Source organism: Capricornis sumatraensis, chromosome 20 (genome assembly GCF_032405125.1).
Source record: "Capricornis sumatraensis isolate serow.1 chromosome 20, serow.2, whole genome shotgun sequence".
NCBI lineage: Eukaryota > Metazoa > Chordata > Mammalia > Artiodactyla > Bovidae > Capricornis > Capricornis sumatraensis.
The window spans coordinates 53,076,220-53,089,358 of NC_091088.1; the positions used below are offsets into that span (position 1 = coordinate 53,076,220).

General features: G+C 39.1%; 1 protein-coding gene across 1 annotated transcript in view; it reads left to right on the top strand.

Moving 5' to 3' along the window:
* The window catches only part of LOC138096792 (zinc finger protein 607-like), a 58,819-nt gene extending 47,059 nt beyond the window's left edge, over window positions 1-11,760 (top strand). Inside the window, 5 exon segments of the mRNA XM_068993057.1 lie at window positions 2,641-2,983; window positions 2,986-3,181; window positions 6,582-6,745; window positions 7,180-7,266; window positions 11,639-11,760. Coding sequence (XP_068849158.1) covers window positions 2,641-2,983; window positions 2,986-3,181; window positions 6,582-6,745; window positions 7,180-7,266; window positions 11,639-11,760 — 912 coding nt within the window.
* Window positions 11,761-13,139: the final 1,379 nt, after the last annotated feature.

Here is a 13,139-nt window from a genome sequence, read left to right on the forward strand (position 1 = left end):
CCATTTCCTGCTTTGTACTGGAGTATTGAAATATTTCTTTAGTATTCATTTTAGTTTTTCTCTTGGTATTTTGACTATTTCTCTTTGAATATTTGTTTTTAGTGTATGTTATGGGGGTTACAGCATAAAATATACCTAAGCTTTCACAGTCTATTTTTTCAAATATTGTAGCATTTCTTGTAAAATGAAAAAAACTATAGCTTCAATACGTTTATACTTACCTTTCACTTTATGTTATAATTATCATGTTTATCACATTTACATATATTAAAAATACCACCAGACTGTTAAAAGCTTTGCTTTCCAGTCAAATATATCTGAAATAACTTAATAGGGGAATAAATGACCTTAATATATTTACCTAGATATTTAACTTTCATGTTGCCATCTTTCATTCCTAAAGATTCTATCAGTTGAGATAACTTCCTGTAGTAATTTTTTTTCAATCAGTTTTTTGCCTCAATCTGTCTCCTTTCCTTTTCAGATTCTATTTGCATCTTTACAAAAATTACTGCAATAACTTCTATACATCTGTCATGTTTACTTTTTCCTCTGTCATTTCCATTCTGCCGCAAGCTCTCCAGCATTTTTTTTCCTCAAACTTTAAACTTTTTATTTTGTATTGAAGTATAGCTAGTAAACAATGTTGTGGTAATTTCAACAGTGTTGTGGTAGTTTTGCCCTGGCTGAGCAAAGGGATTCAGCCATACATATACATGTATCCATTCTCCCCAACATTTTAGAAGTTACTTATTTCAGTTTTATAGTTTTAATGTTTTCCTTTATGTGGTTTCTTTTTTTCTGTGTTGTCTCAGCATCTGTGGTTTATCTTTTACCTTGAGAGGGGATCACATTTTTTTTGTTGTTCTTTTTACAATTAATAATTTTTAAGTTGTTTTTTGGACATTGGGAGTGCTGTGTTGTGTTGAAATGTTTACATGTTGATATTTTTATTTTAGCAAGTAATTGAAGCAATAAAATTTAGGCTACATGTCTGTCCTGCTGTTTGGGGGCAGTAGTATAATTCTCTGGTTCTGGGCTTAGCTATACTGGTTTGTGTCCGTTTCCTGCATACATGATTCATGTTTAGGCTAAGAGTTGTACATGTTTCCTCCCCAGATTAGGGAACCTTCTCTCAGCGTTTCCTTTCTAGGGTTCCTCCCTCACTTTCCTCTTTGGTAGTATTCCTTACTGTGATTCTTGTGGTAGGAAATATGCTGGGGTTTCTTTGTAACTCAGTTTTGCCTCAGTATACTTGAGGCCAACCCATATTGCAAAGCTATGAGTGATAGAGAAAGTGGCAAGAAACTCAGTCTAGTGTAGGTCATTTTTTAAGGTTTTTACTTCCCTCCACAATCCTTTTCCATTTAATTTACAGACCTCAAGTGTTCGATTTTTTTATTTTGTCAAACATTTTTAGTTGATAATCAGTCAGAGAGGGAGATGATCTTGAAAGGGTTTACATCACCATGATGGTACTAGAACATATTCAGTTAAGGAGTTATTTAATGTGAAAATGGTTTTTTAAATTTATTTTCTCTTGTATCGTTGTGGACTCATTGCTTTTTTTCTTATTTGCTGGTTTTTAGTATATATGTATTTATTTATTTGGCTGCACTGGGTTTGAGTTGTGCCATATGGGATCTAGTTCCCTGACCAATGATCAAACCCATGACCCCTGCGTTAGGAGCCCAGAGTCTTAGCCACCAGGCAAATCTCTCATTGCCTTTTATCATATTGTTACATCCTATCACAATCATTTTTATGGTGCTGTTTTCACAGTTTTGGCCAGTAACACCTCTGTAAGTCTTTGATGGAAACTGATACAAGAAAGAGTATATTAAATCACTCTAGTAAAGTATGATAAATGAGTTATGGAAACTGTCATTAATATTACACAGTGTATAGCTGATTTTACTCTTTTTATTTATTTATTTATCTTTTTACTTTTTTATTTTTTATTTTTTTTTTTTAAATTTAAAAATCTTTAATTCTTACATGTGTTCCCAAACATGAACCCCCCTCCCACCTCCCTCCCCATAACATCTCAGTGGGTCATCCCCATGCACCAACCCCAAGCATGCTGTATCCTGTGTCAGACATAGACTGGCAATTCACTTCTTACATGATAGTATGTATAGCTGATTTTAGAGTTATCTAAAGTAATTCACTCTGATGAGTGATATTTTTAATTTAAAAGAATGTAGTGTAGAATATTGGAGAAGGCAGTGGCACCCCACTCCAGTACTCTTGCCTGGAAAATCCCATGGATGGAGGAGCCTGGTGGGCTGCAGTCCATGGGGTCGCTAAGAGTTGGAGACAATTGAGCGACTTCACTTTGACTTCACTTTCATGAATTGGAGAAGGAAATGGCAACCCACTCCAGTATTCTTGCCTGGAGAATCCCAGGGACGGCGGAGCCTGGTGGGCTGCCATCTATGGGGTCTCACAGAGTCAGACACGACTGAAGCGACTTAGTAGTAGTAGTAGTAGTGTAGAATATTTACTGTTCTTTGTCAAGGAAAATAAAATGTTTTTCTCTTTTAGATTTGAATTCAAAATATAAAATACTCAGCTGTGAAAATGTACATATTTATTAAAAACATTCTTACTGTGCGTCAGAATACTCAAACTGGTGAGAAACCCTATGAATGTAAGCAGTGTGGAAAGGCCTTTAGTGGTTCATCCAACTTTCTGGAACATCAACTAATTCATAGTGGTGAAAAACCCTATGAATGCCATGAATGTGAGATGATCTTTAGTCTTAGTATAGGTCTTAGGGAACATCATAGAATTCATACTGGGGAGAAACCCTACAAATGTAAGGAATGTGGAAAGGCCTTTAGTCGTGCCTCACATCTTGTTCAACATGAGAGAATTCATTCTGGGGAGAAGGCCTATAAGTGTAAGGAATGTGGGATGACATTTAGTCATGGCTATCAACTCATTCCGCTTCAGTAAATGCATATCGGTATAAAACCCTTTAATGTCGTGACTGTGAGAAGCTCTTTAGTCATGCTTCAGCACTTATTCAACATGAGAGAATTCGTACTGGTGAGAAACCCTATAAATGTGAAGAATGTGGGAAGGCCTTTATTAATGGTGGAAGGCTAAGAATGCATCACATAATTCATACTGGTGAGAAATCCTATGAATGTAAAGAATGTGGAAAGGCCTTTCAGTTCAGTTCAGCTCAGTTCAGTTCAGTCGCTCAGTCGTGTCCGACTCTTTGTGACCCCATAAATCACAGCACGCCAGGCCTCCCTGTCCATCACCATTTCCCGGATTTCACTCAGACTCATGTCCATCAAGTCCGTGATGCCATCCAGCCATCCATCCTCTGTCGTCCCCTTCTCCTCCTGTCCCCAATACCTCCCAGCATCAGAGTTTTTTCCAATGAGTCAGCTCTTCGCATGAGGTGGCCAAAGTACTGGAGCTTCAGCTTTAGCATCATTCCTTCCAAAGAAATCCCAGGGTTGATCTCCTTCAGAATGGACTGGTTGGATCTCTTTGCAGTCCAAGGGACTCTCAAGAGTCTTCTCCAACACCACAGTTCAAAAGCATCAATTCTTCGGCACTCAGCCTTCTTCACAGTCCAACTCTCACATCCATACATGACCACTGGAAAAACCATAGCCTTGACTAGACGGACCTTAGTCGGCAAAGTAATGTCTCTGCTTTTGAATATACTATCTACGTTGGTCATAACTTTTCTTCCAAGGAGTAAGCGTCTTTTAATTTCATCGCTGCAATCACCATCTGCAGTGTATTTGGAGCCCCCAAAAATAAAGTCTGACAGTGTTTCTACTGTTTCCCCATCTATTTCCCATGAAGTGATGGGACCAGATGCCATGATCTTCGTTTTCTGAATGTTGAGCTTTAAGCCAACTTTTTCGCTCTCCTCTTTCACTTTCATCAAGAGGCTTTTTAGCTCCTCTTCACTTTCTGCCATAAGGGTGGTGTCATCTGCATATCTGAGGTTATTGATATTTCTTCTGGCAATCTTGATTCCAGCTTGTGTTTCTTCCAGTCCAGTGTTTCTCATGATGTACTCTGCATAGAAGTTAAATAAGCAGGGTGACAATATACAGCCTTGACGTACTCCTTTTCCTATTTGGAACCAGTCTGTTGTTCCATGTCCAGTTCTAACTGCTGCTTCCTGACCTGCATACAGATTTCTCAAGAGGCAGGTTAGGTGGTCTGATATTCCCATCTCTTTCAGAATTTTCCACAGTTTCTTGTGATCCACACAGTCAAAGGCTTTGGCATAGTCAATAAAGCAGAAATGGATGTTTTTCTGGAACTCTCTTGCTTTTTCCATGATCCAGCGGATGTTGGCAATTTGATCTCTGGTTCCTCTGCCTTTTCTAAAACCAGCTTGAACATCAGGGAGTTCATGGTTCACGTATTGCTGAAGCCTGGCTTGGAGAATTTTGAGCATTACTTTACTAGTGTGTGAGATGAGTGCAATTGTGCGGTAGTTTGCGCATTCTTTGGCATTGCCTTTTTTTGGGATTGGAATGAAAACTGACCTTTTCCAGTCCTGTGGCCACTGCTCAGTTTTCCAAATTTGCTGGCATATTGGGTGCAGCACTTTCACAGCATCATCTTTCAGGATTTGAAACAGCTCAACTGGAATTCCATCACCTCCACTAGCTTTGTTCGTAGTGATGCTTTCTAAGGCCCACTTGACTTCACATTCCAAGATGTCTGGCTCTAGATTAGTGATCACATCATCATGATTATCTGGGTCGTGAAGATCTTTTTTGTACAGTTCTTCCGTGTATTCTTGCCACCTCTTCTTACTATCTTCTGCTTCTGTTAGGTCCATACCATTTCTGTCCTTTATCGAGCCCATCTTTGCATGAAATGTTTCCTTGGTATCTCTAAGTTTCTTGAAGAGATCTCTAGTCTTTCCCATTCTGTTGTTTTCCTCTATTTCTTTGCATTGATCGCTGAAGAAGGCTTTCTTATCTCTTCTTGCTATTCTTGGGAACTCTGCATTCAGACGCTTATATCTTTCCTTTTCTCCTTTGCTTTTCGCCTCTCTTCTTTTCACAGCTATTTGTAAGACCTCCTCAGACAGCCATTTTGCTTTTTTGCATTTCTTTTCCATGGGGATGGTCTTGATCCCTGTCTCCTGTACAACGTCACGAACCTCCATCCATAGTTCATCAGGCACTCTATCTATCAGATCTAGGCCCTTAAATCTATTTCTCACTTCCACTGTGTAATCATAAGGGATTTGATTTAGGTCATACCTGAATGGTCTAGCAGTTTTCCCTACTTTCTTCAATATAAGTCTGAATTTGGCAATATAGAGTTCATGATCTGAGCCACAGTCAGCTCTTGGTCTTGTTTTTGTTGACTGTATAGAGCTTCTCCATCTTTGGCTGCAAACAATATAATCAATCTGATTTCGGTGTTGACCATCTGGTGATATCCATGTGTAGAGTCTTCTCTTGTGTTGTTGGAAGAGGATGTTTGCTATGACCAGTGCATTTTCTTGGCAAAACTCTATTAGTCTTTGCCCTGCTTCATTCTGCATTCCAAGGCCAAATTTGCCTGTTACTCCAGGTGTTTCTTGACTTCCTACTTTTGCATTCCAGTCCCCTATAATGAAAAGGACATCTATTTTGGGTGTCAGTTCTAAAAGGTCTTGTAGGTCTTCATAAAACCATTCAACTTCAGTTTTTTCAGCGTTACTGGTTAGGGCATAGACTTGGATTACCATGATATTGAATGGTTTGCCTTGGAAACGAAAAGAGATCATTCTGTCGTTTTTGAGATTGCATCCAAGTACTGCATTTCAGACTCTTTTGTTGACCATGATGGCTACTCCATTTCTTCTGAGGGATTCCTGCCTGCAGTAGTAGATATAATGGTCATCGGAGTTAAATTCACCCATTCCAGTCCATTTTAGTTCGCTGATTCCTAGAATGTCGACGTTCACCCTTGCCATCTCTTGTTTGACCACTTCCAATTTGCCTTGATTCATGGACCTGACATTCCAGGTTCCTATGCAATATTGCTCTTTATAGCATCGTATCTTGCTTCCATCACCAGTCACATCCACAACTGGGTATTGTTTTTGCTTTGGCTCCATCCCTTCATTCTTTCTGGAGTTATTTCTCCACTATAGCATATTGGGCACCTAATGACCTGGGGAGTTCCTCTTTCGGTATCCTATCATTTTGCCTTTTCATACTGTTCATGGGGTTCTCAAGGCAAGAATACTGAAGTGGCTTGCCATTCCCTTCTCCAGTGGACCACATTCTGTCAGACCTCTCCACCATGACCCGCCCGTCTTGGGTTGCCCCACGGGCATGGCTTGGTTTCATTGAGTTAGACGAGGCTGTGGTCCTAGTGTGATTAGATTAACTAGTTTTCTGTGAGTATGGTTTCAGTGTGTCTGCCCTCTGATGCCCTCTTGCAACACCTACCATCTTACTTGGGTTTCTCTTACCTTGGGCGTGAGGTATCTCTTCACAGCTGTTCCAGCAAAGTACAGCCGCTGCTCCTTACCTTGGACGAGGGGTATCTCCTTACTGCCACTGTTCCTGACCTTCAATGTGGGATAGCTCCTCTAGGAAAGGCCTTTTTCACCCCTCAAACCTTGTTAAGCATAAGAGAATTCATACTTTAGAGAAACCATATCAGTGTAAAGAATGTTGGAAGGCCTTTAGTCACGTTGAAAGCCTTAGAATGCATCACAGAATTCACACTGGTGAGAAACCCCATCAATGTAAAGAGTGTGAGTAGTGGACATCAACTAATTATACAATGTAGATTTGATACTGGAGAGAAACCCTATGAATGTAAGGCATGTGGGAAGCCTTTAGTGTGTATGAACAACTTACTCGACCTCAGAGTATTCACCGTGGTGAGAGAGCTTTCAGTTCAGTTAAGTTCAATCACTCAGTCGTGTCCGACTCTTTGCAACCCCATGAATCGCAGCACGCCAGGCCTCCCTGTCCATCACCAACTCCCGGAGTTCAGTCAGACTCATGTCCATCGAATCAGTGATGCCATCCAGCCATCTCATCCTCTGTCGTCCCCGTCTCCTGCCCCTAATCCCTCCCAGCATCAGAGTATTTTCCAATAAGTCAACTCTTCGCATGAGGTGGCCAAAGTACTGGAGTTTCAGCTTCAGCATCATTCCCTCTGAGAGAGCTTTAGAATGTAACAAATGTGGAAAATCATTTAGGCTTAGTTCAAGCCTTAAAGTGTATCAGAAAATTCATACTGGAGAGAAACATTATGTATGTAAGGACTGTGGGAAAGCATATATATGCAGTAGAGAATGTATAGTAAGTCATTGTATTTATAACACTGAGAAAAATTTTGAATGAAAAGAACATGGGAAAGCTTTTAGATATGGTTCAATTCTTAAGGCGTTAAATAATTTATACTGGTGAGAAGCCCTCAGAATGTAAATAATGTTTCAGATTTTTTAGTTACGACCCAAATGTTCAAATTCAGAAATTTACAGTTTATGTTTTTGTAACTCAGAAGGCCTTTACTAGCATTTCTCTATTTATGGATTACCAGAATATTTATAATGGAGAAAAATTCAGAGAATGTAGAAATGACCTTGCTTTGTATGCTGTTTATAAAAGCTCTATAGCCCTAGTCAATTCTTGTTACATTTGAAAAAAACTAATGCCAAAGAAAATCCTTGTTGACTTAACAAATCTGAAAAAAAAAAATCCTGATTGCCATTTGATTTTTAGAACCTGCATGCAAAAATCTATCCCTGTGGGAGTCTTTTGTAAGTGATCGTAATAGTACCTATATTATAGTGCTGTTGTTGGAGTATAAAGAACATAGAAAGCTATCATTTAAGATAATAATATTTATTCAGTAAGGGTGTGGTGTGTGTGTGTTTTTAGTTGCTAAGTCATGTCTGACTCTTGTGACCTCATGGACTGTAGCCCACCAGGCTTCTCTGTCCATGGGATTTCCCAAGTAAGAATACTGAAGCAGGTTGCCTTTTCCTTCTCCAGGGGATCTTCTCTACCCAGGGATCAAGTATCTTGCATTGACAGGCAGGTTGTGTACCACTGAGCGACCTGGAAACTTATAAGAAGCAATCAATACAACTAAAATTATTACAGTTTATTGATTATTAACCAAAATGATACTCTAATAAAAGTTTGGGTTTTTTTCTGTGAAAAGTAATGAATATATATAAAAATATATTTTAATAATTTAGAAATGTAACAGTAATCTTGAAACTGTTTTTTAACTTTAAATTTTTTCTTTAAAAATGTTAACATCAAATAAATGTTGGTGAATCTGGCCAAGAAAAATGATAAATGTTACATTATAGCATTGTTAGTAAGAAAGGGGATTTAGCCATAAATATGGAAGAAAAAAGAATCAAAGGAAAACAACTCTTTTTTAAAAGGCAGCACTATGGCACATAGTCAGGTAAGACTTAAAGAAGGAAATTATTTCTAACAGTCTTTCTAGCTCATTGCTGTATGGATTACATAATTATAACAAATCTATTAGAATAATAGGTCCTAAAAGTCAAAAGCTAAATGAAGTTTCCTTAGAAACTGAGCATAGAAAATCCAAATATGTTACTTGCCAACTAAAACTGAGAATCTACCAAAAGAATTATGTAATTAAAAATCATTTATCTAGAATATTCAAAACTTCACTATTCTTATTTGATTTTAAATCTTGAATGATCCAATTTGAATCAATTGATCTAATACTTTCTATTTATTTGTTTATAATTAGAGGATAGTTCCTTTGCAGTGTTGTGGTTCTGCTATACAGCAAAGTGAATCAGCTCTGTGTGTACATGTGTCCCCTCCCTCTTAGGCCTCTCTTTCACCCCCACCACCCATCACACCCATCTAGACCATCACAGATTACTGAGCTGAGCTCCCTGTGCGGCACTGCAGATTTCCACTAAGCTCTCTGTTTTACACATGGCAGTGTGTTTATGTCGCCAGTCTGGTACATTCTAATGTTAGAGGTTAGCAAATGATTGCCCTGTGGGCCAGCCACCTGTTTTCTAAAGTTTTATTGGAACACAGCCATATTCATTCACTTACATATTATCTAAAGCTGTAACAGAAAATGTATACCCCATAAACCTAAAATATTTACTCTTGACCTTTAAGAACAAGTTTCCTGATCTGTGATCTAGATTCATTAGTTTTTCTAATATTAATACTAAGAGGAACGTCTCTTCCACCCTGTCAACACATCTACCTGACCATTTTTAAAATCAGGATACCTACTTTCAAACACTTCCAACCAGATAAATGTCAGAAATGAGTCATTTGAAATACCTACCACTTTTTTTTTCGGGCAATGTCAAAGAAGTGCCAGCAGCAAATCATATTGGTTTTGGTAAAATATTGTGTATTTTAGCATAGTTGGTATTCAACCTATAAAAGAATTGTTATCTGTCAAATAAGAATGATTCATGGAAATTACAAGTTATGCATTGTCAGCCCACCATCTATGATGTCAGTGTGATTGTCCCTTATAACCTATACCTCTCTAACCACTTGTTGCAGTTGGGGAATCCACTATCCTATTCAGTTGTTCACCATCTGATGGTTAACATCATTGTCCCATACATGTTTTGTTGTTCAGTCACTCAGTAGTGTCTGACTCTTTGCGACCCCATGGACTGCATCACGCCAGACTTCCCTGTTCTTCACCATCTCCATGTTTAGGTTTTAGAATTAAATATAATACAAGACAGAATAACTTGAGTTCTGTAATAGAATAAGCCTGCAATAGGTCAGCAATACTTCTCCAAGTTACTATATACATAGTATATAATACACCTATTATTATATATTGTTGTTGTTAAGTCACTCAGTCACTTCCAACTCTTTGCGACCCCATGAACTGTAGCATGCCAGGCTTTCCTGTCCTTCATTATCTCTCGAATTTTGCTCAGACCCATGTTCATTGAGTCAATGATGCCATCCAACTATCATTCTCTGTTGCCCCTTTCTCCTCCTGCCCTCAATCTTTCCCAGCATCAGGGAAATCAGTGAATCAGCTCTTCACACCAGGTAGCCAAAGGACTGGAGCTTCAGCTTCAGCATCAGTCCTTCCAATGAATATTCAGGATTTATTTCCTTTAGGATTGACTGGTTTGATCTTGCAGCCCAAGGGACTCTCAAGGGTCTTTTCCAGTACCACAATTCAAAAGCATCAATTCTTCAGCAGTCAGCCTTCTTTATGGTCCCATCTGTCACATACATTGGAGAAGGAAATGATGACCCACTCCAGTATTCTTGCCTAGAGAATCCCGTGGACAGAGGAGCCTGCTGGGCTGCTGTCCATAGGGTTGCACAGAGTCGTACATGAGTGAAGTGACTTAGCATGCATGCATGCATTGGAGGAGGATATGGCAACCCACTCCAGTATTCTTGCCTGGAGAATCTCAGGGACAGAGGAGCCTGGTGGGGTGCTGTCTATGGGGTTGCACAGAGTCAGACATGACTGAAGTGACTTAGCAGCAGCAGCAGCAGCTCACATACATACATGATTACTAGAAAAACTATGTCTTTGGCTAGACAGACCTTTGTCAGCAAAATGATGTCTCTGCTTTGTAATATGCTGTCTAGGTTGGTTATAAATTTTCTTCCAAGAAGCAAACGTCTTTTAATTCCATGGCTGCAGTCACTGCCTGCAGTGATTTTGGAGCCTGAGAGAATAAAGTCTGTCAGTATTTTCATTGTTTCCCCATCTATTTGCCACGAAGTGATGAAACCAGATCCCATCACCTTAGTTTTTTGAATGCTGAGTTTTAAGCCAGCTTTTTCACTCTCCTCTTTCACCTTTATCAATAGGCTCTTTAATTCCTCTACCAAACATTTAAAGAGGAAGTAACACAAATCCTTCCCAAATTCTTCAAAAATAGAAAAGGAGAGAACACTTCCACACTCATTTTATGAAGCCAGTGTTTTGATACCAAAACCAGACAAAGACATTACAAGAAAAGAAAATTACAGGTCAGTATCCTTGATGGTCATATATGTAAAAATCCTCAACAAAATGTTAACAAACTGAATATAATACATTCAAAGTATGCACCATGATCAAGTGAGATTTATTCCAGGAACAAGAGGATGGTTCAACATCCAGAAATGAATTGATGTGATATACCACATTAACAACATAAAAAATAAAAATCATATGATCATCTCAGTAGATGCAAAAGAAAAGCATTTGACAAAATTCAACATCTATTTATGATAAAAACAATGTGGGTATAGATGAGACATAGCTCAACATGATAAAGGATATGTATCAGAAGCCTGCAGCTAACATTGTACTCAATGATGAGAGACTGAAAGCTTTTCCTGTTAAGATCAAAACAAGACAAGGATGCCTACTCCCACCACTTTTATTAAATAGAGTACTGGGAGTCTTAGCCAGAGCAATTAAGCAGGAAAAAGTAATAAAATGTGAGAAGTTGGAAGAGAAGTAAAACTGTGCCTCTTTGTAGATGGTAAGGCATTATATAAGACACCACCAAAAAACAAAAAAAAAGAATTGATAAATGAATTCAGTAAAGTTAAAAGATGCGAAATCAATATCCAGAAATCTTGGACTCCCAGACCTCTCCCATGATATCTGACTCCTGCTCCAGGGTCTCTTCCCAAAGCTCCCAAGATTCTGATCGCCTTGGCTTCCAAGCTTTTGCTTAGATTCTGTCATATTCCAGAGAACTCTGATAATTCTTACACCCAAGATTTTCTCCTGAGCCTCTAAGCATCTTCATGCTCTGGCATCTCCTTTGCTCTTGCTGGCCCTCTCCTTGAGCTCTGTCCCTTTTCTCAAAGTACCTCCAATCTCTCTTGAGGTTTCAGGCCCCTCATCTAGCCTACAATTCCTTTCCTGTGCTTCCAGTATGCTAAAATGGGCATAGGGAGGATCTCATTTGAACCTCATAATGAGTCCCATTTTTGCACATGATAAAACTGAGGATTAGAGAAATGAAATCATTGACTTGAGATTACATTTTAAATTGAAAGGCAGGGATTCAAATCCTGGTTTGAATCTAGAACCTACATTTTTATCCCCACACTATATCTCATTAAAAATAGCTATCCATTAGAGGAAAAGGACTGAATTCCTGGAACTGAATTAAGCATTTCACTTAGGTAGACATTATTGTCACCATTTTACTTTGAGAAAACCAAAAACTAAAGAACTAATAAATGGCAAAGCAAGGGCTAGAATTCTTCTGAATTCAAATTGATACACAGCCATTATTTCACTCTTTATCCCTGTGATGTACATGAGAACACTGAATCAGAAATGTTGAAGAACTTAAGAACAAAGTTTAGACTTCCCTGGTGGCTCAGTGGTAAAGAATCTGCCTGCCAATGCAGGAGACACAGGTTCGATCCCTGGTCTGGGAAGATCCCATGTGCCATGGAGCAACTAAGCCACAACTACTGAGTCCTGCTGCAAATACTGAAACCAGCGTGCCTAAAACCCGTGCTCCACAGAAAGAGAAGCCCACATATCAAAACTAGAGAGTAGCCCCCACTCGCTGCAACTTGCGAAAACCCACGTGCAGCAATGAAGACCCAGAACATCCATAAATCTTTTAAAAACAACATTTATAAAGGGACAAAACTGTGGGTCTTCTTTCCTTCCTCTCATATTAACACTAAATAAAAGTCCACCTGTACCAAACACTCTCTCCAAGATCTCTTGAGGAAAGGAAATTACAACCAAAGAATTTGAGTGAAGGACAGGCTTTCCTGTCAAAAAGTGATCAAACACTGGACCCTGCCCTCCAAGGGATGTATCCCACTGAATGGAAAACTGGTCCCTCTTCAGTTCAGTTGCTCAGTTGTGTCCAACTCTTTATGACCTCATGGACTGCAGCCCTCCCTGTCCATCACCAACTGCTGGAGTTTACTCAAACTCATCTCTATTGAGTCAGTGATGCCATCCAACCATCTCATCCTCTGTCATCCCCTTCTCCTCCTGTCTTCAATCTTTCCCAGCTTCAAGGTCTTTTCCAATTAGTTAGTTCTTCACATCAGGTGGCCAAAGTTTGGAGTTCCAGCGTGAGCGTCAGTCCTTCCAATAAATATTCCTTTAGGATGGACTGATTTCCTTTAGGATGGACTGGA